Below are 20,768 nucleotides of genomic sequence, written 5' to 3'. Positions count from 1 at the left end.
TTCAGGGGGGCTCAAAAATCCTCGAGCCAGACCTGGGTTGACTTTGTAGACTACTCAGTAAAAACACTAGATGGTTGGATTCAAGGCAGTGGTGTAAGTAATTATGATGGGCTGTACAATTTATTTGTGAAAGAACACCTGTTAAGTAATTGTTTCAATGATAAACTGCATCAGCATCTGGTGGACCTAGGACCAATTTCTCCCCAAGAATTGGGAAAGAAGGCGGACCATTGGGTCAAGACTAGGGTGTCCAAAACTTCCACAGGGGGTGACCAAAAGAAAGGGGTCACAAAACCTCCCCAGTGGAAAGGCGGTGAGACAGCCAAAAACAAAAATAGTAAAGAGTCTTCTACAGGCCCCCAAAAACCTCCACAGGAGGGTGGGCCCAGAGCCTCTTCACAAAACAATTCTGGGTACAAGGGTAAAAACTTTGATCCCAAAAAGGCCTGGTGTCGTAGCTGTAGCCAGTCTGGACACCAAACTGGAGACAAGGCCTGTCCCAAGAAAGATACCACTTCTAACTCCCATCCAGCTAAAACTGGAATGGCCAGTCTCCAAGTGGGATCAACAGTGTGCCCAGAGCAAATCAGGTGTCACACTGAAGCTACATTAGTCTCTGAGGGTGGGGTGGATTTAGCCACACTGGCTGCCTGGCCCCCTAACATGCAAAAATACAGGCAGCAGCTCTTAATTAATGGGACAAGTGTAGAGGGCCTGAGGGATACAGGTGCCAGTGTCACCATGGTGACAGAGAAACTGGTTTCCCCTGGCCAATACCTAACTGGACAAACCTATCCAGTCACCAATGCTGACAATCAAACTAAAGTACATCCCATGGCAATGGTAACTTTTGAGTGGGGAGGGGTCAATGGCCTGAAACAGGTGGTGGTCTCCTCAAATATCCCAGTAGACTGTTTGCTTGGAAATGACCTGGAGTCCTCAGCATGGGCTGAGGTAGAACTGAAAACCCATGCAGCCATGCTGGGTATCCCTGAACTGGTGTGTGTCAAGACGAGGGCACAGTGCAAGGCACAGGGTGAAAAAGTAGAGCTGGAGTCTGGAAGAATGGCCCAGCCTACCAAGAGAAAAGGAAAGTCAGCTGGGAAACCAGCTGCAACACAACAAGAAAAAGAGAACCTCTCTTCTCAGGAAGAAGTTCTGCCCTCTGAGGGAACTGAGCCTATGGAGCTGGAACCTTATCAGGTTGAGCTCTTGGGCCCAGGGGGACCCTCAAGGGAAGATTTGTGTAAGGGACAAGAAACCTGTCCCTCTCTTGAAGGCCTTAGGCAGCAAGCTGCTGAAGAGTCCAAAGGCAAGAAAAATGGAACACATAGGGTCTATTGGGAAGATGGACTCCTGTACACTGAGGCAAGAGATCCCAAACCTGGTGCCACTAGGAGAGTGGTAGTGCCTCAGGGTTTCAGAGAGTTTATTCTGACCTTAGCCCATGATATTCCCCTTGCTGGGCATTTGGGACAAACCAAGACGTGGGAGAGGTTAGTCAACCACTTCTACTGGCCCAACATGTCCTAGAAGGTTAAGGAGTTTTGTGTCTCCTGTACCACCTGTCAAGTCAGTGGTAAGACAGGTGGGCATCCAAAGGCCCCCCTCATTCCACTTCCAGTGGTGGGGGTCCCCTTTGAACGAGTGGGTGTGGACATAGTTGGTCCACTAGAACCTCCCACAGCCTCAGGAAATATGTACATCCTAGTAGTAGTGGATCATGCTACTAGGTATCCTGAAGCTATTCCCCTTAGGTCAACTACTGCCCCTGCAGTAGCCAAGGTCCTCATTGGTATCTTTACCAGAGTGGGCTTCCCTAAGGAGGTAGTGTCTGACAGAGATACCGACTTCATGTCAGCATACCTAAAACACATGTGGAATGAGTGTGGAGTGACTTATAAGTTCACTACACCATATCATCCACAAACTAATGGCCTTGTTGAGAGATTCAACAAGACATTAAAGGGCATGATCATGGGGCTCCCAGAAAAACTCAAAAGGAGATGGGATGTCCTCCTGCCATGTCTGCTTTTCGCTTACAGAGAGGTGCCTTAGAAGGGAGTAGGATTCTCACCCTTTGAACTTCTGTTTGGCCACCCTGTAAGGGGACCACTTGCTCTTGTTAAAGAAGGCTGGGAGAGACATCTTCATGAGCCTAAACAAGACATAGTGGACTATGTACTTGTCCTTCGCTCAAGGATGGCAGAGTACATGGAAAAGGCAAGTAAAAACCTTGAGGCCAACCAACAACTCCAGAAGTTGTGGTATGACCAAAAGGCTGCACTGGTTGAATTTCAACCAGGGCAGAAAGTCTGGGTTCTGGAGCCTGTGGCTCCCAGGGCACTTCAGGACAAATGGAGTGGCCCTTACCCAGTACTAGAAAGGAAGAGTCAGGTCACCTACCTGGTGGACCTGGGCACAAGCAGGAGCCCCAAGAGGGTGATCCATGTGAACCGCCTTAAGCTCTTCCATGACAGGGCTGATGTAAATCTGTTGATGGTAACAGATGAGGACCAGGAAGCTGAGAGTGAGCCTCTCCCTGATCTCCTCTCATCAGACCCTAAAGATGGCTCAGTAGATGGAGTGATCTACTCAGACACCCTCTCTAGCCAACAGCAGTCTGACTGTAGGAAGGTCCTGCAGCAGTTTGCTGAACTCTTTTCCCTAACCCCTGGTCAGACACACCTGTGTACCCATGATGTGGACACAGGAGACAGCATGCCTGTCAAAAACAAAATATTTAGACAGTCTGACCAAGTTAAGGAAAGCATCAAGGTGGAAGTCCACAAGATGCTGGAATTGGGAGTAATTGAGTACTCTGACAGCCCCTGGGCTAGCCCAGTGGTCTTAGTCCCCAAACCTCACACCAAAGAAGGAACGAGAGAGATGAGGTTTTGTGTGGACTACAGAGGTCTCAACTCTGTCACCAAGACAGATGCCCATCCCATTCCTAGAGCTGATGAGCTAATAGACAAATTAGGGGCTGCCAAATTCTTATGTACCTTTGACTTAACAGCAGGGTACTGGCAAATCAAAATGGCCCCTGGAGCAAAAGAAAAGACAGCATTCTCCACACCTGATGGGCATTATCAGTTCACTGTTATGCCCTTTGGTTTAAAGAACGCCCCTGCCACCTTCCAAAGGTTGGTGAATCAAGTCCTTGCTGGGTTGGAATCCTTTAGTGCAGCTTATCTTGATGATATTGCTGTCTTCAGCTCCACCTGGCAGGATCACCTGGTCCACCTGAAGAAGGTTTTGAAGGCTCTGCAATCTGCAGGCCTCTCTATCAAGGCATCCAAATGCCAGATAGGGCAGGGAACTGTGGTTTACTTGGGACACCTTGTAGGTGGAGGCCAAGTTCAGCCACTCCAGCCCAAGATCCAGACTATTCTGGACTGGGCAGCTCCAAAAACCCAGACTCAAGTCAGGGCATTCCTTGGCTTGACTGGGTACTATAGGAGGTTTGTGAAGGGACATGGATCCATTGTGACAGCCCTCACAGAACTCACCTCCAAGAAAATGCCCAAGAAAGTAAACTGGACTGTAGAATGCCAACAGGCCTTTGACACCCTGAAGCAAGCTATGTGCACAGCACCAGTTCTAAAAGCTCCAGATTACTCCAAGCAATTCATTGTGCAAACAGATGCCTCTGAACATGGGATAGGGGCAGTTTTGTCCCAAACAAATGATGATGGCCTTGACCAGCCTGTTGCTTTCATTAGCAGGAGGTTACTCCCCAGGGAGCAGCGTTGGAGTGCCATTGAGAGGGAGGCCTTTGCTGTGGTTTGGTCCCTGAAGAAGTTGAGACCATACCTCTTTGGTACTCACTTCCTAGTTCAAACTGACCACAGACCTCTCAGATGGCTGATGCAAATGAAAGGTGAAAATCCAAAACTGTTGAGGTGGTCCATCTCCCTACAGGGAATGGACTTTATAGTGGAACACAGATGTGGGACTGCCCATGCCAATGCAGATGGCCTTTCCAGGTTCTTCCACTTAGAAAATGAAGACTCTCTTGGGAAAGGTTAGTCTCATCCTCTTTCGTTTGGGGGGGGGGGGGGAGGGTTGTGTAAGGAAATGCCCCCTTGGCATGGTTACCCCCTGACTTTTTGCCTTTGCTGATGCTATGTTTGAATTGAAAGTGTGCTGAGGCCTGCTAACCAGGCCCCAGCACCAGTGTTCTTTCCCTAACTTGTACTTTTGATTCCACAATTGGCACACCCTGGCATCCAGATAAGTCCCTTGTAACTGGTACCTCTGGTACCAAGGGTCCTGATGCCAGGGAAGGTCTCGAAGGGCTGCAGCATGCATTATGCCACCCTAGAGACCCCTCACTCAGCACAGACACCCTGCTTACCAGCTTGTGTGTGCTAGTGAGAACAAAATGAGTAAGTCGACATGGCACTCCCCTCAGGGTGCCATGCCAGCCTCTCACTGCCTATGCAGTATAGGTAAGACACCCCTCTAGCAGGCCTTACAGCCCTAAGGCAGGGTGCACTATACCATAGGTGAGGGCACCAGTGCATGAGCACTGTGCCCCTACAGTGTCTAAGCAAAACCTTAGACATTGTAAGTGTAGGGTAGCCATAAGAGTATATGGTCTAGGAGTCTGTTTTACACGAACTCCACAGCACCATAATGGCTACACTGAAAACTGGGAAGTTTGGTGTAGGAAGTTGGCTCTGTATGTGCTATTTCAAAGTAAGGAATAGCATGCACAGAGTCCAAGGGTTCCCCTTAGAGGTAAAATAGTGGTAAAAAGAGATAATACTAATGCTCTATTTTGTGGTAGTGTGGTCGAGCAGTAGGCTTATCCAAGGAGTAGTGTTAAGCATTTGTTGTACATACACAGACAATAAATGAGGTACACACACTCAGAGACAAATCCAGCCAATAGGTTTTGTTATAGAAAAATATATTTTCTTAGTTTATTTTAAGAACCACAGGTTCAAATTTAACATGTAATATCTTGTTTGAAAGGTATTGCAGGTAAGTATATTAGGATCTTTGAATCATTTCAATTGCATGTATACTTTTCAAGTTATTCACAAATAGCTATTTTAAAAGTGGACACTTAGTGCAATTTTCACAGTTCCTGGGGGAGGTAAGTTTTTGTTAGTTTTACCAGGTAAGTAAGACACTTACAGGGTTCAGTTCTTGGTCCAAGGTAGCCCACCGTTGGGGGTTCAGAGCAACCCCAAAGTTACCACACCAGCAGCTCAGGGCCGGTCAGGTGCAGAGTTCAAAGTGGTGCCCAAAACGCATAGGCTCCAATGGAGAGAAGGGGGTGCCCCGGTTCCAGTCTGCCAGCAGGTAAGTACCCGCGTCCTCGGGGGGCAGACCAGGGGGGTTTTGTAGGGCACCGGGGGGGACACAAGCCCACACAGAAATTTCACCCTCAGCGGCGCAGGGGCGGCCGGGTGCAGTGTTAGAACAAGCGTCGGGTTCGCAATGGAAGTCAATGAGAGATCAAGGGATCTCTTCAGCGCTGCAGGCAGGCAAGGGGGGGCTTCCTCGGGGAAACCTCCACTTGGGCAAGGGAGAGGGACTCCTGGGGGTCACTTCTGCAGTGAAAGTCCAGTCCTTCAGGTCCTGGGGGCTGCGGGTGCAGGGTCTTTTCCAGGCGTCGGGACTTAGGTTTCAGAGAGTCGCGGTCAGGGGAAGCCTCGGGATTCCCTCTGCAGGCGGCGCTGTGGGGGCCTCAGGGGGGACAGGTTTTGGTACTCACAGTCGTAGAGTAGTCCGGGGGTCCTCCCTGAGGTGTTGGTTCTCCACCAGCCGAGTCGGGGTCGCCGGGTGCAGTGTTGCAAGTCTCACGCTTCTTGCGGGGAGATTGCAGGGTTCTTTAAAGCTGCTCCTTTGGATAAAGTTGCAGTCTTTTTGGAGCAGGTCCGCTGTCCTCGGGAGTTTCTTGTCGTCGTCGAAGCAGGGCAGTCCTCAGAGGATGCAGAGGTCGCTGGTCCCTTTGGAAGGCGTCGCTGGAGCAGAGTTCTTTGGAAGGCAGGAGACAGGCCGGTGAGTTTCTGGAGCCAAGGCAGTTGTTGTCTTCTGGTCTTCCTCTGCAGGGGTTTTCAGCTAGGCAGTCCTTCTTCTTGTTGTTGCAGGAATCTAGTTTCTAGGTTCAGGGAGAGCCCTTAAATACTAAATTTAAGGGCGTGTTTAGGTCTGGGGGGTTAGTAGCCAATGGCTATTAGCCCTGAGGGTGAGTACACCCTCTTTGTGCCCCCTCCCAAGGGGAGGGGGTCACATCCCTAATCCTATTGGGGGAATCCTCCATCTGCAAGATGGAGGATTTCTAAAAGTCAGAGTCACCTCAGCTCAGGACACCTTAGGGGCTGTCCTGACTGGCCAGTGACTCCTCCTTGTTATTCTCATTATTTTCTCCGGCCTTGCCGCCAAAAGTGGGGGCCGGGGCCGGAGGGGGCGGGCAACTCCACTAGCTGGAGTGTCCTGCGGTGCTGTGACAAAGGGGTGAGCCTTTGAGGCTCACTGCCAGGTGTTACAGCTCCTGCCTGGGGGAGGCGTTAGCATCTCCACCCAGTGCAGGCTTTGTTACTGGCCTCAGAGTGACAAAGGCACTCTCCCCATGGGGCCAGCAACATGTCTCTAGTGTGGCAGGCTGCTAGAACCAGTCAGCCTACACAGATAGTCGGTTAAGTTTCAGGGGGCACCTCTCAGGTGCCCTCTGTGGTGTATTTTACAATAAAATGTACACTGGCATCAGTGTGCATTTATTGTGCTGAGAAGTTTGATACCAAACTTCCCAGTTTTCAGTGTAGCCATTATGGTGCTGTGGAGTTCGTGTAAAACAGACTCCCAGACCATATACTCTTATGGCTACCCTGCACTTACAATGTCTAAGGTTTTGCTTAGCCACTGTAGGGGCACAGTGCTCATGCACTGGTACCCTCACCTATGGTATAGTGCAGCCTGCCTTAGGGCTGTAAGGCCTGCTAGAGGGGTGTCTTACCTATACTGCATAGGCAGTGAGAGGCTGGCATGGCACCCTGAGGGGAGTGCCATGTCGACTTACTCATTTTGTCCTCACTAGCACACACAAGCTGGCAAGCAGTGTGTCTGTGCTGAGTGAAGGGTCTCTAGGGTGGCATAATACATGCTGCAGCCCTTAGAGACCTTCCCTGGCATCAGGGCCCTTGGTACCAGAGGTACCAGTTACAAGGGACTTATCTGGATGCCAGGGTGTGCCAATTGTGGAATCAAAAGTACAGGTTAGGGAAAGAACACTGGTGCTGGGGCCTGGTTAGCAGGGTCCCAGCACACTTCTCAGTCAAGTCAGCATCAGTATCAGGCAAAAAGTGGGGGGTAACTGCAACAGGGAGCCATTTCTTTACATTTGGTATCAAACTTTTCAGCACAATAAATGCACACTGATGCCAGTGTACATTTTATTGTAAAATACACCACAGAGGGCACCTTAGAGGTGCCCCCTGAAACTTAACCGACTATCTGTGTAGGCTGACTGGTTCCAGCACCCTGCCACACTAGAGACATGTTGCTGGCCCCATGGGGAGAGTGCCTTTGTCACTCTGAGGCCAGTAACAAAGCCTGCACTGGGTGGAGATGCTAACACCTCCCCCAGGCAGGAGCTGTAACACCTGGCGGTGAGCCTGAAAGACTCACCCCTTTGTCACAGCACCGCAGGACACTCCAGCTTAGTGGAGTTGCCCGCCCCCTCCGGCCACGGCCCCCACTTTTGGCGGCAAGGCTGGAGGAAACAAAGAAAACAACAAGGAGGAGTCACTGGCCAGTCAGGACAGCCCCTAAGGTGTCCTGAGCTGAAGTGACTAACTTTTAGAAATCCTCCATCTTGCAGATGGAGGATTCCCCCAATAGGATTAGGGATGTGACCCCCTCCCCTTGGGAGGAGGCACAAAGAGGGTGTACTCACCCTCAGGACTAGTAGCCATTGGCTACTAACCCCCCCAGACCTAAACACACCCTTAAATTTAGTATTTAAGGGCTCCCCTGAACCTAGAAAAACAGATTCCTGCAACTAACAAGAAGAAGGACTGCTGAGCTGACAAACCCCTGCAGAGGAAGAACAGAAGACACCAACTGCCTTGGCCCCAGACTTACCGGCCTGTCTCCTGCCTTCCAAAGAAACCTGCTCCAGCGACGCTTTTCAAGGGACCAGCGACCTCTGAATCTTCTGAGGACTGCCCTGCTTCGAAAAAGACAAGAAACTCCCGAGGACAGCGGCACTGCTCCAAAAAAACTGCAACTTTGTTACAAGGAGCAGATCTAAAGACCCCTGCAACTCCCCGCAAGAAGCGTGAGACTTGCAACACTGCACCCGGTGACCCCGACTCGACTGGTGGAGAACAACCAACTCAGGGAGGACCCTCCGGCGACTCTACGACTGTGAGTAACGAACGTTGTCCCCCCTGAGCCCCCACAGCGATGCCTGCAGAGGGAATCCCCAGGCTCCCCCTGACCGCAACTGTCTGAACTCCATTTCCCGACGGCTGGAAAAGACCCTGCACCCGCAGCCCCCAGCCCCTAAAGAAACGGAACTTCTGTGCAGGAGTGACCCCCAGGAGGCCCTCTCCCTTGCCCAGGTGGTGGCTACCCCGAGGAGCCCCCCCCTTGCCTGCATCGCTGAAGAGACCCCTTGGTCTCTCATTGAAACCTGAAGGAAACCCGATGCGTGTTTGCACACTGCACCCGGCCGCCCCCGCGCTGCTGAGGGTGTACTTTCTGTGCTAATTTGTGTCCCCCCCGGTGCCCTACAAAACGCCCCTGGTCTGCCCTCCGAAGACGCGGGTACTTACCTGCTGGCAGACTGGAACCGGGGCACCCCCTTCTCTCCATTGAAGCCTATGTGTTTTGGGCACCTCTTTGACCTTTGCGCCTGACCGGCCCTGAGCTGCTGGTGTGGTGACTTTGGGGTTGCTCTGAACCCCCAACGGTGGGCTACCTTGGACCCAAACCTGAGACTTGTAAGTGATTTACTTACCTGACAAAACTAACAAAAACTTACCTCCCCCAGGAACTGTGAAAATTGCAGTGTCCACTTTTAAAACAGCTATTTGTGTTTTATGTAAAAAGTATACATGCTAATGAAATGATTCAAAGTTCCTAGAGTACTTACCTGCAATACCTTTCAAATGAGATATTACATGTAAAATTTGAACCTGTAAAATTTGAACCTTAAAATAAACTAAGAAAAGATATTTTTCTATACAAAAACCTATTGGCTGGATTTGTCTCTGAGTGTGTGTACCTCATTTATTGTCTATGTGTATGTACAACAAATGCTTAACACTACTCCTTGGATAAGCCTACTGCTCGACCACACTACCACAAAATAGAGCATTAGTATTATCTCTTTTTGCCACTATCTTACCTCTAAGGGGAACCCTTGGACTCTGTGCATACTATTCCTTACTTTGAAATAGTGCATACAGAGCCAACTTCCTACACCACCCCTCTGAGGATAATCCTACAGATGGTGGAAGTTAGTGACCAGGAGGATGATTCTCTCCCTCTTGTCCTAACTAGGGAGACCAGGGTCTCTCAACCCCTGACTCCACAAGTAGTCAGAGAAACTGGTCCTTCCACAGGGGAGACCAGTAACTCTGGAAGCATTGAGGGGAGCCTCAATGAAGTTGACCTCCTGCTAGCCAGAATGGCCAAAAGATTGGCTTTGAAGAGGCAGCTCCTAGCCATAGACAGGGAAAGACAAGAGATGGGTTTAGCTCCCATCTATGGTGGCAGCAATATAAATAGGGTCAGAGAAAATACTGACATCCTAAAAATCCCCAAAGGGATTGTAACAAAATATGAAGATGGTGATGATATCACCAAAAGGTTCACAACTTTTGAGAGGGCTTGTGCAACCAGAAAAGTAAACAGATCTCACTGGGGTGCTCTCCTTTGAGAAATGTTCACTGGAAAGTGTAGGGATAGACCCCTCAGACTCTCTGGTAAAGATGCAGATCCTAGGACCTCATGAAGGGTACCCTGATTGTGGGCTTTGGATTCTCAACTGAGGAATACAGGATTAGATTCAGAGGGGCTCAAAAATCCTCGAGCCAGACCTGGGTTGACTTTGTTGACTTCTCAGTCAAAACACTAGATGGTTGGATAACTGGCAGTGGTGTATACGATTATGATGGGCTGTATAGCTTGTTTATGAAAGAACACCTGTTAGGTAATTGTTTCAATGACAAATTGCACCAAAATCTGCAAGACCTTTGTCCAATTTCTCCCCAAGAATTGGGAAAGAAGGCAGACCATTGGGTCAAGACTAGGGTGACCAAGACTTCCACGGGGGTGACCAAAAGAAAGGGGTCACAAAGCCTCCCCAGGGGGAAGAGTGTTGAGACATCAAAGGGAAAAAATACAGAGTCTTCTACAGGGCCCCAAAACCTGCTCAGGAGGGTGGGCCCAGAGCCTATTCACAGTCCTCAAATGGGTATAAGGGTAAAAACTGATTCCAAGGTCTGGTGTCACATCTGTACTTAGCATGGACATCAAACTGAAGACAAGGCCTGACCCAAGAATAGTCCCACAACTAATACTACTCCTGTTAGCACTGGAATAGCCAGTCTCAAGTTGGGATCAACAGTGTGCCCAGAGCAAATCAGGGTTCACACTGAAGCTACATTAGTCTCGGAGGGTGGGGTGGACCTAGCCACACTTGCTGCCTGGCTGCCTAACATGCAAAAATACATACAGGCAGCAGCTCTTAGTTAACGGGACTAGGGTAGAAGCCCTGAGCGATACAGGTGCCAGTGTCACTAAGGTGACAGACAAACTGGTTTCTCCAGGACAGTACCTGGCTGGACAGACATATCCAGTCACGAATGCCGACAATCAAACTAAAGTCCATCCCATGGCAATGGTAACTTTAGAATGGGGAGGGGTCACCGGCCTGATACAGGTGGTAGTCTCTTCTGCAATCCCAGTAGAATGTTGCTAGGAAATGATCTGGAGTCCTCAGCATGGGCTGAGGTAGACCTCAAGACCCAGGCAGCCATGCTGGGTATTCCTGAACTGGTGTGTGCCAAGACAAGGGCACAGTGCAAGGCTCAGGGTGAAAAAGAAGTGTTGGAGTCTGGAATAATGGCCCAACCTTCCAAGAGAAAAGGAAAAAAGACTGGGGAACCAACTTCAACACAGCAAAAGAAACAGAACCTCTCTTCCCAGGAAGATGTTCTATCCCCTGAGGGAACTGAGTCCATGGAGCTGGCACCTTACCAGGTTGAAATCTTGGGCCCAGGAGGACCCTCAAGGAATCAGCTGTTTAAGGGGCAAGAAACGTGTCCCTCTCTTGAAGGCCTAAGACAGCAAGCAGCGGAGTAAGAAAAAGGAAATGTCAGTGCAACTCACAGGGTCTATTGGGAAGATGGACTCCTTTACACTGAGGCAAGAGATCCGAAACCTGGTGCCACTAGCAGAGTGGTAGTGCCTCAGGGGTTTAGGGAGTTCTTTCTGACCTTAGCCCATGACATTCCCCTTACTGGGCATTTGGGACAAACCAAGACTAGGGAGAGGTAGTCAACCATTTGTATCGGCCAATATGTCCCAGAAGGTAAAGGAGTTTTGCACCTCCTGTGTCACCTGTCAAGCCAGTACTAAGACAGGTGGCTACCCAAAAGCCCCTCATTCCACTTCCAGTGGTGGGGGTCCCCTTTGAAAGAGTGGGAGTGGACATAGTGGGTCCACTGAAACCTCCCACAGCCGCAGGGAATCAGTATATCCTAGTAGTAGTGGATCATGCTACTAGGTACCCTGAAGCAATTCCCCTTAGGTCCACTACTGCGCCTTCAGTAGCCAAAGCACTCATTGCTATTTTTACCAGAGTGGGATTTCCTAAGGAGATGGTTTCTGACAGAGGTACCAACTTCATGTCAGCTTACCTGAAACACATGTGGAATGAGTGGGGAGTGACTTATAAATTCATCACATCATACCATCCACAAACCAATGGTCTTGTTGAGAGATTCAACAAGACATTAAAAGGCATGATCATGGGGCTCCCTGAAAAAATCAAAAGAAGATGGGATGTCCTCTTGCCATGCCTGCTTTTTGCCAACAGAGAGGTGCCTCAGAAGGGAGTAGGGTTTTCCCTCTTTGAGCTTTTGTTTCGCCATCCTGTTAGGGGACCACTAGCACTTGTAAAAGAAGGCTGGTAGAGATCTCTCAATGAGCCTAAACAAGATGTGGTGGACTATGTACTAGGCCTAAGTTCAAGGATGGCAGAGTACATGGAAAAGGCAAGCAAAAACCTTGAGGCCAGCCAACAACTCCAGAAGATGTGGTATAACCAAAAGGCTGCTATGGTTAAGCTTCAGCCAGGGCAAAAAGTCTGGGTTCTCGAGCCTGTGGCTCCAAGGGCACTTCAGGACAAATGGAGTGTACCCATCACTTGAGAAAGTCAGGTCACCTACCTGGTGGACCTAGGCACCAGTAGGACCCCCAAGAGGGTGATCCATGTGAACCGCCTCAAACTCTTCCATGATAGGGCAGATGTAAACATGTTAATGGTTACATATGAGGACCAGTAAGCGGAGAGTGAACCTCTCCCTGATCTCCTCTCCACTGACCCTTAAGATGTCTCAGTAGATGGAGTGACATATTCAGACATCCTCTGGCCAGTCCTGCAGCAGTTTGCTGAGCTATTTTCTTTAACCCCTGGTCAGACACACCTGTCTACCCATGATGTGGACACAGGAAACAGTATGCCTGTCAAGAATTAAATATTCAGACAGTCTGACCAAGTTAAGGAAAGCATCAAAGTGGAAGTCCACAAGATGCTGCAGTTGGGAGTGATTGAGCATTCTGACAGTCCCTGGGCTAGCCCAGTTGTTTTGGTCCCCACACCTCACACAAAAGATGGCAAGAGAGAGATGAGCTTTTGTGTGGGCTACAGAGGCCTTTACTCTTACCAAGACAGATGCTCACCCCATACCAAGGGCAGATGAACTAACAGACAAATTAGGTGCTGCCAAATACTTAAGTACCTTTGACTTGACAGCAGGGTGCTGGCAAATAAAAATGGCACCTGGAGCAAAAGAGAAAAGAGCATTCTCTACACCTGATGGGCACTACCAGTTTACTGTGATGCCCTTTGGCTCAAAGAATGTCCCTGCCACCTAACAAAGGTTAGTGAATCAAGTTCTTGCTGGCTTGGAGTCCTTTATTGCAGCTTATCTTTATGATATTGCTGTCTTTAGCTCCAACTGGCAGGATCACCTGGTCCACCTGAGGAAGGCTTTGCAGGCCCTGCAAGCAGCAGGCCTCTCTATCAAGGCATCTAAATGTCAGATAGGGCAGGGTACTGTGGTTTACTTGGGTCACCTTGTAGGTGGAGGCCAAGTTCAGCCACTCCAACCCAAGATCCAGACTATTCTGGACTTGGTAACTCCAAAAACCCAGACTTAAGTCAGGGCATTCCTTGCCTTGACTGGGTACTATATGAGGTTTCTGAAGGGATATGGATCAATAGTGACACCCCTTGTAAGGAAATGCCTCCTTGGCATGGTTACCCCCTGTCTTTTTGCCTTTGCTGATGCCAAGTTATGATTTGAAAGTGTGCTGAGGCCCGCTAACCAGGCCCCAGCACCAGTGTTCTTTCCCTAACATGTACTTTTGTTTCCACAATTGGCACACCCTGGCATCCAGGTAAGTCCCTTGTAACTGGTACCTCTGGTACCAAGGGCCCTGATGCCAGGGAAGGTCTCTAAGGGTTGCAGCATATCTTATGCCACTCTGGGGACCCCTCACTCACCACAGACACACTGCCTCACAGCTTGTGTGTGCTGGTGGGGAGAATAAGACTAAGTCGACATGGCACTCCCCTCAGAGTGCCATGCCAACCTCACACTGCCTGTGTCATAGGTAAGTCACCCCTCTAGCAGGCCTTACCACCCTAAGGCAAGGAACACTATACCTCAGGTGAGGGCATATGTGCATGAGCACTATGCCCCTACAGTATCTAAGCAAAACCTTAGACATTGTAAGTGCAGGGTAGCCATAAGAGTATATGGTCTGGGAGTTAGTCAAATACATACTCCACAATTCCATAATGGTTACACTGAAATCTGGGAAGTTTGGTATCAAACCTCTCAGCACAGTGAATGCACACTGATGCCAGTGTGGGATTTATTGTAAAATGCACCCAGTGGGCATCTTAGAGATGCCCCCTGAACACCAGTCCGACTCCTAGTGCTAGGCTGACCAGTTTCTGCCAGTCTGCCACAACCGGATGAGTTTCTGGACACATGGGGAGAGTAAAAAGGCTCACCCCCTTTGTTACAGCACCCCAGGGCACTCCAGCTAGTGGAGTTGCCCGTCCCCTCCGGCCACGGCCCCACTTTTGGCGGCAAGGCCGGAGGAGATGATGAGAAAAACAAGGAGGAGCCACTGGCCAGTCAGGACAGCCCCTAAGGCATCCTGAGCTGAGGTGACTCTGACTTTTAGAAATCCTCCATCTTGCAGAAGGAGGATTCCCCAAATAGGGATAGGAATGTGCCCCCCTCCCCTCAGGGAGGAGGCACAAAGAGGGTGTAGCCACCCTCAGGGCTAGTAGCCATTGGCTACTAACCCCCCAGACCTAAACACACCCCTAAATTGAGTATTTAGGGGCTCCCCAGAACCTAGGAACTGAGATTCCTGCAACCTAAGATGAAGAAGGACTGCTGACCTGAAAACCTGCAGAGAAGACGGAGACACCAACTGCTTTGGCCCCAGCTCTACCGGCCTGTCTCCCCACTTCAAGAAAAACTGCAACAGCGACGTGTTCCACAGGGTCCAGCGACCTCTGAAGCCTCAGAGGACTACCCTGCATCTAAAAGGACCAAGAACTCCTGAGGACAGCAATATATTTTTCTATACAAAAACCTATTGGCCTGGAATTGTCATTGAGTGTGTGTTCCTCATTTATTGCCTGTGTGTGTACAACAAATGCTTAATACTACTGTAAAGAAATGGCTCCCTGTTGCAGTTACCCCCCACTTTTTGCCTGATACTGATGCGGACTTGACTGAGAAGTGTGCTGGGACCCTGCTAACCAGGCCCCAGCACCAGTGTTCTTTCACCTAAAATGTACCATTGTTTCCACAATTGGCACAACCCTGGCACCTAGGTAAGTCCCTTGTAACTGGTACCCCTGGTACCAAGGGCCCTGATGCCAGGGAAGGTCTCTAAGGGCTGCAGCATGTCTTATGCCACCCTAGGGACCCCTCACTCAGCACAGACACACTGCTTGCCAGCTTGTGTGTGCTGGTGGGGAGAAAATGACTAAGTCGACATGGCACTCCCCTCAGGGTGCCATGCCGACCTCCCACTGCCTGTGGCATAGGTAAGCCACCCCTCTAGTAGGCCTTACAGCCCTAAGGCAGGGTGCACTATACCACAGGTGAGGGCATATGTGCATGAGCACTATGCCCCTACCGTGTCTAAGCAAAACCTTAGACATTGTAAGTGCAGGGTAGCCATAAGAGTATATGGGCTGGGAGTCTGTCAAAAACGAACTCCACAGCTCCATAATGGCTACACTGAATACTGGGAAGTTTAGTATCAAACTTCTCAGAATAATAAACCCACACTGATGCCAGTGTTGGATTTATTAAAAAATGCACACAGAGGGCATCTTAGAGATACCCCCTGTATTTTACCCAATTGTTCAGTACAGGACTGACTGGTCTCTGCCAGCCTGCTGCTGAGAGACGAGTGTCTGACCTCATGCGGTGAGAGCCTTTGTGCTCTCTGAGGACAGAAACAAAGCCTGCTCTGGGTGGAGGTGCTTCACACCTCCCCCCTGCAGGAACTGTAACACCTAGCAGTGAGCTTCAAAGGCTCAAGCTTCGTGTTACAATGCCCCAGGACACTCCAGCTAGTGGAGATGCCCGCCCCCTGGACACAGCCCCCACTTTTGGCAGCAAGTCCAGGAGAGATAATGAGAAAAACAAGGAGGAGTCACTGGCCAGTCAGGACAGCCCCTAAGGTGTCCTGAGCTGAAGTGACTAACTTTTAGAAATCCTCCATCTTGCAGATGGAGGATTCCCCAATAGGATTAGGGATGTGACCCCCTCCCCTTGGGAGGAGGCACAAAGAGGGTGTACCCACCCTCAGGGCTAGTAGCCATTGGCTACTAACCCCCCAGACCTAAACACGCCCTTAAATTTAGTATTTAAGGGCTTCCCTGAACCTAAAAATTTAGATTCCTGCAACTTACCTGAAGAAGAAGACTGCGGAGCTGAAAAACCCCTGCAGAGGAAGAACAGAAGACACCAACTGCTTTGGCCCCAGTCCTACCGGCCTGTCTCCTACCTTCCAAAAGAAACCTGCTCCAGCGACGCTCTCCAAGGGACCAGCGACCTCTGAATCCTCTGAGGACTGCCCTGCTTCAAGAAAGACTAGAAACTCCTGAGGACAGCGGCACTGCTCCAAAATAACTGCAACTTTGTTTCAAGTAGCAGATTTAAAGACCCCTGCAACTCCCCGCAAGAAGCGTGAGACTTGCAACACTGCACCCGGCGACCCCGACTCGACTGGTGGAGAAACAACGCTTCAGGGAGGACCCTCCGGCGACTCTACGACTGTGAGTAACCAAAGTTGTCCCCCCTGAGCCCCCACAGCGACGCCTGCAGAGGGAATCCCCAGGCTCCCCCTGACCGCGACTGTCTGAACTCCATTTCCCGACGGCTGGAAAAGACCCTGCACCCGCAGCCCCCAGCACCTGAAGGACCGGAACTTCTGTGCAGGAGTGACCCCCAGGAGGCCCTCTCCCTTGCCCAGGTGGTGGCTACCCCGAGGAGCCCCCCCTTGCCTGCCTGCGACGCTGAAGAGATCCCTTGATCTCCCATTGAAAACCATTACAAACCCGACGCGTGTTTGCACACTGCACCCGGCCGCCCCCGCGCTGCTGAGGGTGTACTTTTTGTGCTTACTTGTGTCCCCCCCTGTGCCCTACAAAACCCCCCCTGGTCTGCCCTCCGAAGACGCGGGTACTTACCTGCTGGCAGACTGGAACCGGGGCACCCCCTTCTCTCCATTGAAGCCTATGTGTTTTGGGCACCTCTTTGACCTTTGCACCTGACCGGCCCTGAGCTGCTGGTGTGATAACTTTGGGGTTGCTCTGAACCCCCAACGGTGGGCTACCTTGGACCCAAAACTGAAACCTGTAAGTGCCTTACTTACCTGTTAAAACTAACATTACTTTACCTCCCCCAGGAACTGTGAAAATTGCACTAAGTGTCCACTTTTAAAACAGCTTATTGTGTTTTATGTAAAAAGTATACATGCTAATGAAATGATTCAAAGTTCCTAAAGTACTTACCTGCAATACCTTTCAAATGAGATACTACATGTAGAATTTGAACCTGTGGTTCTTAAAATAAACTAAGAAAAGATATTTTTCTATAACAAAACCTATTGGCTGGATTTGTCTCTGAGTGTGTGTTCCTCATTTATTGCCTGTGTGTATGTACATCAAATGCTTAACACTACTCCTTGGATAAGCCTACTGCTCGACCACACTACCACAAAATAGAGCATTAGTATTATCTCTTTTTGCCACTATCTTACCTCTAAGGGGAACCCTTGGACTCTGTGCATGCTATTCCTTACTTTGAAATAGCACATACAGAGCCAACTTCCTACAACTACCCTCTGATAAGCCTACTGTTCGACCACACTACCACAAAATAGAGCATTAGAATGATCTCTTTTTGCCACTATCTTACCTCTAAGGGGAACCCTTGGACTCTGTGCATACTATTTCTTACTTTGAAATAGTGCATACAGAGCCAACTTGCTACAATGTATGTAATTGCTGTGTGACTACAGTGGTATTCTAGGAGCTTTGCATGTCGCCTAGATAAGCCTTAGCTGCTTATCCATAGCTACCTCTAGGGAGCCTGGCTTCTAGACACTGCCTACAGTACACTAATAGGCGATATCTGGTACCTACCACACACCAGGCCAGCTTCCTTCCGATACGCCCATCTCGGCTTCTCTCTTGCTCTTAGCATTTTCGGTGCTAATATTGTGCATGCTTTGCTTCTATGGTCCATTGGTAAGCACAAGTTACATACCGGATGATGGGCTTTTTGAGATTACTTGTGGTGGCAATAGTTACAGAACCTGAATAGCGTGTTCTGCATTAATCCATCTAGTACACCCCCGGCATGGGCATTCTCTTAAACCCTAAGAAAAACGACTGCCTTTTTCCTCAATCTTCGGTGCGAGTACCTGTTGCTCCACTGTATCTTCCTTTAACTTTCAACTATGTTCTCAGTGACTTTCGGGATATTTTCTTCCAAGTGTTGGAGATCCTTCGGCAAACATTCAGACCATAACGGTGGAAAAGTATCTGAAAATGGCGACCAAACGTGGAAACCTCTGGAGGAAGTGTGACGTCTTAGGAGATACCAAATGGAGGTACACTGATGCCCAACAACAAAACACAGACAAAGAAAGGACAAAACGTTTTGGAGACAGTTTTGGACTAAACCACTAGATGGAGGAATAATGCACAGCATATGAATTCAGAAAAGATTCACGCTACAAAACTAACTATAGAAGCTTAATAATTTTAGCAACATGGTGGAAGTGGAATATTCATACCGATCTGAAGCTTGATCACATTAGTATACGTGATCTCAGACTAATTTAGTGGATAATTAAAACAAAAAAACTTTAAACGAAAAGATCTGGGAGGACGACTGTGAACTTACCGCAGCTTGTATTTGTAAACTGGACAGGCACATAGCTCCTTCACGTGATATAGGCATACCAGTTCTCCAGGCGAACATGGGCATGAAACACAAGAGATGAAACAAGTGGTCTTACATTTTACACACTGGCGTTCATCATCGGCCAGCTCTTCAAAGTCCATCCTCTCAGATTCAATTACCCCCTACAATACAAGAAAATGTTGGGGCATCAACGTGGAGGGCAAACAAATATAAAAAAGCTGGCCGATATGGGCAGAGTACAAACAATTATTCTCCAAAAGAGACCTGATATTTACCGAACTTTGTACTTTTGCAAATAGGAAGATTTTTAAAAGTCATTTTGTATACTAGGTAAGTAAAACATTAGTTGTCTGTAACAACTGGGATGTTGCAGGCTGTGTTGTATAATCAATTATGTGCACTATGACTGGTTGGCAGATTACAACTTGATTTTCTTCAAAGTCTGCTTGGGTTTCTTACCTGCTGTTGAGGTAAACACAATAGTGATTAGTTTAAGTGTGCACAGATGACTAAGCAGCTGCCTTCAGAATAACCATTATGTGATATTACTAAGGAGGACCACAGTTACTCCTTTCTTTCAGCTCCCTGTGTCCTAATTAAATATACAAAGGCCTAAGTGCTTGGCTAAAAAATTAACAAATAACTGTTTGATCTTTCGAATTGCTTTAAATCTGTAATTACATGAATGCATATTTAATAGAAATTTAAATACTTTTTCCTCTACTTGAAAGGTTTGGGAAGAAAGCTGTAAACAACTCACTGGTGTAGGAAGCTGCCCCTTCATATGGTATACAGTGCAAATAGTCCAGTGGTTCCCTTACCAGTGGACATGAGCTTGCTCTATGAATCCCAATGTGCTCTCTAGAATTTTGGGGAGGTAGTGTGCTCGAGAAGCCTTAGGCTCATCAGAGAGGAGTCTTCGACATTAACCATAAGCACACAGTCAATAAATGATACACAACTCAATGAGGAGATTCACACCAATTTACAAAAATGATCTCTCTATCTGCAGCTACACATGCCATCGCACATATATACATATATATATATATATATATATATATATTTTTTTTTTTATATATATAAAAAAACAATTGGTCTGAAAAGCGGGGCGCTCTGATTGCCGGTGCCAGCATAGGGTTGAGGCCAGGACCCTCGAAAAATAAGCCAACAAGAATTGCTGCACTCCCAGAGGTTAAAATTAGCAGATTCCATTTATTCACAGAGCAGCTCTTCAAACACCACTACGCGTTTCAACATTTTTTTCTTCCTCAGGTGGTTTTAGTTTGTAGGCACACATGGTTCTAATTTACCTGCCTTATATAAACACATGGGCATTCTGGGAGTTATACTTCAAAGTGCCACTTTCATAGTCCTCCTTTAAATGTTGCTAATCAATATCTGCGTTCTGCTCATTTCACAAGTAAACATACTATGGAGAGGTCATAACAGTCTGTGTAGTTTATGCTCATTGCTTTTATACTTCTACTTCCATTAATAAAGAAAACATTCACATAGAGTTAATTCATTAGGAGAACCTGTGTTTGAACATTTAAGTAAAGTGTTCTCTTCAGGCATACTAATCAAAATAAGTCTTTCCAGAATAATTATTTGCCAGCCCCTTTGAACGCTGTCTCTGTGATCATAAAATTGTGAATAAATGGAATCTTACCTCTGGGAGTGTAGCAATTCTTGTTGAGATATATGGAAAATGTCACTTACCCAGTGTACATCTGTTTGTGGCATGTTCCGCTGCAGATTCACATGCTATGCATACCGTCTGACATCTAGTGTTGGGCTTGGAGTGTTACAAGTTGTTTTTCTTCGATTAAGTGTTTTTTAGTCACAGGATTGAGTGACTCCTCCTCTTCGGCTCCACTGCGCATGGGCATCGACTCCATGTTAGATTGTTTTCCCGCAGAGGGTAGAGTAGGAGTGATAGAGTATAAAGAAAAGAGATATCCATGCAAATGGAATATATATAAACATATGTACAAGTAAATGTTGAACTTAAATGGCTACAGGCTTCCGGGGAGG

At 48.4% G+C, this 20,768-nt stretch overlaps 1 protein-coding gene across 4 annotated transcripts in view; it reads right to left on the bottom strand.

Moving 5' to 3' along the window:
• Positions 1-20,768, bottom strand: part of KDM5B (lysine demethylase 5B) — a 768,574-nt gene that overhangs the window by 262,120 nt on the left and 485,686 nt on the right. For all 4 annotated transcript variants that reach the window (XM_069239028.1, XM_069239026.1, XM_069239029.1 and 1 more), the window contains one exon: positions 18,711-18,892. In XM_069239028.1, coding sequence (XP_069095129.1) covers positions 18,711-18,892 — 182 coding nt within the window. The remainder of the gene's footprint in view (positions 1-18,710; positions 18,893-20,768) is intronic.

The sequence above is a fragment of the Pleurodeles waltl genome, chromosome 6 (genome assembly GCF_031143425.1).
Source record: "Pleurodeles waltl isolate 20211129_DDA chromosome 6, aPleWal1.hap1.20221129, whole genome shotgun sequence".
Taxonomy (NCBI): Eukaryota; Metazoa; Chordata; class Amphibia; order Caudata; family Salamandridae; genus Pleurodeles; species Pleurodeles waltl.
Note: the sequence above shows the minus strand (reverse complement) of the source record. Positions and strands in the feature narration are given on the sequence as shown.